At 53.7% G+C, this 4,283-nt stretch overlaps 1 protein-coding gene across 1 annotated transcript; it reads right to left on the minus strand.

Moving 5' to 3' along the window:
- Positions 1–4,283, minus strand: LOC103645888 (receptor-like protein kinase FERONIA). Its single transcript, XM_020548100.2, has 2 exons — positions 3,921–4,283; positions 1–3,197 (listed from the first exon to the last, which is right to left on the minus strand). Exon 2 carries the CDS (start codon positions 2,968–2,970, stop codon positions 277–279), a length of 2,694 nt encoding a protein of 897 aa, XP_020403689.1. The 5' UTR covers positions 2,971–3,197; positions 3,921–4,283; the 3' UTR covers positions 1–276.

Here is a 4,283-nt window from a genome sequence, read left to right on the forward strand (position 1 = left end):
TGAAATCGAAGAGTGACACCTCATTCTCATTGCTTGTAGACGCAAACATTACAGATCGGCCTTGAAGAAGTGAGAACATAGCTCAGGTACATGTTTAAGATATATAATTCAGAGGGCTCTAGCACAATACATACTAATATATAGGATGAACTATATGATGAATATGTATGGAGCATAACTATACTAGTTGCCCACATATATATATATAGCATGAACTAGAAACATATATATAGCACATCGATCAGACGATATCTACTCCAGTTGTACTTTCCGTTTTCATCTGCCACCTGGATGCATGAGCTGCGAGAAGACGCTGCTCGGGGTCAGCTCGTCCGACTCCACGCTGGCGAGGCTCCGTCCCATCATGCTCAAAGTCGTCGTCGACGACGTGGTGGTGGTGGTGGTCGTACTGTCCGTCGGCGGCTCGTCCGAGTGAAGCCCGGAGACGATAAGCGGCGACGACCTGTTCGAGGACGACGACGTCGTTCCGTCGGTGACGACGACGACGCTGCCGCTGTCCTCCGCGCTCCCCTGCAGCTGCAGCGCGAACTCGAGGTTCCAGAGCACGTCGGCCATGGACGGCCTGTCGACGCTGCGGTCCGCCACGCACTTCTCCGCGGTCTCCGCGAACTTGAGGAAGCACTGCGGGGAGACCTGCCCCTGCAGGTGCGGGTCGATGATCTGCCCGAGCACGCCCTTCCTCTGGCAGTGCAGCGCCCAGTCGGCCAGGCTCACCTGCTCCTTGGGGAGCGAGGGGCTCAGGGCGGGCCGCGCGCACAGGACCTCCAACAGCACGACCCCGAACGAGTAGACGTCCGACTTCTCCGTCAGCTGCTGCCGCCGGAAGTACTCCGGGTCGAGGTACCCGAAGCTGCCCTTCACGACCGTGCTCACGTGGGTGTTGTCGACGTTGTTGGGACCCGTCTTGGACAGCCCGAAGTCGGAAACCTTGGCCACCAGCTTGTCGTCCAGCAGGATGTTGGTGGTCTTCACGTCCCTGTGTATGATGGTGTGCTTCGCGCCTGTGTGCAGGTAGTGCAGCCCCCGCGCCGCGCCGATGCATATCTCCAGCCGCTTCTTCCAGGACAGCGCCGCCCTCTTGGTGTTGTACAGGTGCTCCCTCAGAGTCCCGTTCGCCATGTAGTCGTACACTAGAATCAGCTCATTCATGTCGTCGCAGTACCCGATCAGCGACACGAGGTGCCGGTGCCGGAGCTTCGACAGCATCTCGATCTCCGTCTGGAACTCGTGGACGCCCTGCTCAGACGTCGGGTTCCCGCGCTTGATCGCCACCATCGTGCCACTGTCTATCTCTCCAAGGTACACGTTTCCAAAGCCGCCTTTACCGAGGAGAGAGGCTTGGTCGAAGTTCTTGGTGGCCGCCTGGATCTCGCCAAACGAGAAATGGCGGCACAGATTGGATGGCAACGTTGATGTACGGCTCCCTGTGGTCGCTGTCTTCCCTGAGGTGTTCGACCGTGACTTGCTGTAGTCAGTGAGAGGAGTCCAGTGGCCGTCATCGGGTTTCCTAGACTCCTTATTTGCTACCTCCTTTCTTCTGCAGACGATGCACGCACCAAAGGCAGCAATGAGTAGCACAGCAAAACCACCAACAGCTCCAGCAATGGCTGCCGGTGCCGGCGCAGCACCTTTCCTTCTCACACTAGGCTCCCCATTCCCGTTGTTGTTAGGCTGAACAGATGGAAGGGGAGGGTTGAGCCCATTAAGACTGTTGTTTCCGTAATTCTGCAGCTTGAAGACCTCCAGGCCGTTGAGTATTGCGTCGAAGTACTCGGGCCTCGTCGTAAGATCCGGGTGGAGGGCAACCCATAGGTACGTCTGACCAGAACCAGCCGTGACGGTGACGTAGTCCGTGTACACCGTCCTGCCGATTCCTCCGCTGAACGCGATGACATCCATCTCCTGCTGCGCTGTCTGGTTGTTGATGTAGATGAAGAACGACCTCTGGTTGACCTTTGTGATCGGATACTGGATCTCACAGAAATGGAACCTCAGGAGGTAGTAGAACCCGGCATCAACGGGTAGAATCCATGTGAGATTGTAGTTCAGGTTGATCTGGGCATTTGGCCCCATAGAGCGAGCAGTTGCATAGACATCAACCGGTGCAGTGTAGTTTGGCACAGTGGGTGTGTAGCTGATGGTAAGGTTGTCGTCTTTCCCAAAAGCCACCCCAAAACCAGCAGCATATATGTAAGGGACGTCATTAACCCATGAACGATAGAAGCCAGTATCTCCTCCTGGTGAGATGGCCTGGCCTCCAACGTTAAGCCGGTACATTGTTTCGAACCCCGTTCCAGCAAGAATAGGGAACGGATCCGGGTTGCCCCCATTGGATAGTGTTGGTGTCGGTGTCGTGAAGAGGTCAGGCGTGGGCACGATCTCGATCCCGTTGATGAACGCGTACGAGCCATTGTGGTGTGTGGATGGAGAGAAAGTGAGGTCTAGGCTGCCTTCAGTGACGTTTACGGAGTACTCACGGACAAAGAAGGCAACACCAAGTGATAGAGAGGTTTGGGAGGCGTTGAAGCTCTGTAAAAGGGTCAGGTTGGCTGCTGTGACGCCGAAGTAAGCATCTGCAGGAGCATGGTTACCGCCATAGATGGTGGGATAGAAGTAGAGGCGCACGAACATGCGGCCAGGAGTAACAGGAAAGGAGTAGGTGTAGTTTGAGGTGAAGACGCGAGCAGTCATGTAAGGCGTAGGGGATGGCAGCGAAGGGTCCTGGGATGAAGCAGTGGCTGCGACTCCATTCAGTGAAGGCGCGAACTTGGAGCTGGCGTCGCTGTCCCAACTCCGGCCATCAGCGTCTGTGCTCGTCGAGCTTGATGCCCCACAGTCCAAGCGTATCTGGCCAGAGCCGGTGGCGTTGCTGCCAACCGCAGCGGCGGATGAGAAGATGCAGAGCAGTGTGACGCATCCGAGGATGCCTGACGAGGCTGGGTGTGCCATCTGGTTGTTGGTGTCTCAAAAGGCCCTCTACTCTAATTCACAGCAGCTTTGCTACGCGAGAAGATGGCTGCCTGGCTCTAGGAACATCTCCAGCTTAGCAGAACATTGGGTCTTTTCTGTTTTCTCTCTGGGGGTTTTGGGGCAAGAAAGAATCTGGCAAATTGCTGGGTGGTCGGGACAGCGGTCTTTCAGTCTTGGTTCTTCACTGAAAAAGGCGTATGCAGATCCTGCCGTAAGAACAGAGAAGAAATCCAAGTTAGTTCCTATCCTTCAGAGAAAAGGATCAGTATATATACATAAATAAAGGTGGACAGCTATAGGCTGACTCAGGGCGGATATGTAAACCCTGACACCTCAAAGGGAAATATAACACATGTACTGGAATGACTAGGAGAAAGAACACTAATAATCCTTCCAAGATACGTAATTATCAGGTAGCATCTATTTCCTCACGACTCGCAAAAGTAAGATAGTAAAGTAGCAACATTTTGTGTCAGGAGGAAGTAGTAAATTTGCAGAAGAAAAAGAAAGAAATCAGAGCAAGGGGAAGGAAAAAGAGCAGCAACTGACGCTCCAGATCGATCACTTGCTCCGACGAAAGAAAGAAAGAAAGGGCTAAATTAAGCCGTTCAGGTATACAAAGTGCGTAAAGCCTAGCGCTATATCAGCCGCAGATTAGAATTTTGTTTTTGCCTAAAGTAAGAAGACCACGTACCTCTGCATAAACAGTAACCTAAATCCCGAACTAAAAAAAAATAACCGGACACCGCAAGATCCATAGAGACAAGTAACCCAAGTCTGGGGATCCCCCGCCCACGGGCCACGGCCGAATATGGCGGCAAGGAAGGAACTTGTGGAAACCTTGAAATCCAAGAGCAGCACCACAGAGCCCGGGCAAAGAGAGCAGGGCCGAGAAATAGGGAGGAACACGAGGAGATAGAACCAGTTACCTAGCCTAGCCAATACGCAGGCAGGACGGACGCTTCCAGCAAGCTTGAGAAGTGGTGGAGGGCGGCCGAACCAGCGGGGTGAGCAAGCTGCCGCTGCGTGTTTGGTGGCGAGACGAGTGTGAGGCGACGAGGAAGGAAGGAATTGAGCGAATGTTTGGCTCGCTCGTAGTGCTAGATAGATATTATATAATATAATGGGGTTTGGGCGTTCGGCACTTTGTGCGCGTGGGAGTTGATTGCTAGTGGGGAAAGTGTTGATAGAAAGAAAGAAAGAGTGGAGGCCAGCAGTCCGGGCTGCCGGGGACAACGGGCAACGACCACAAGCCAGTTTGGCTTGGTCTCGCTTGGCAAAGAAAAAAAAAA

Source organism: Zea mays, chromosome 2 (assembly GCF_902167145.1).
Source record: "Zea mays cultivar B73 chromosome 2, Zm-B73-REFERENCE-NAM-5.0, whole genome shotgun sequence".
Classification (NCBI taxonomy): Eukaryota; Viridiplantae; Streptophyta; class Magnoliopsida; order Poales; family Poaceae; genus Zea; species Zea mays.

What these genes read in the sequence shown, in the direction of transcription:
- LOC103645888 (XM_020548100.2), bottom strand. Translation starts at nt 2,970, where the DNA reads ATGGCACACCCAGCCTCGTCAGGCATCCTCGGATGCGTCACACTGCTC.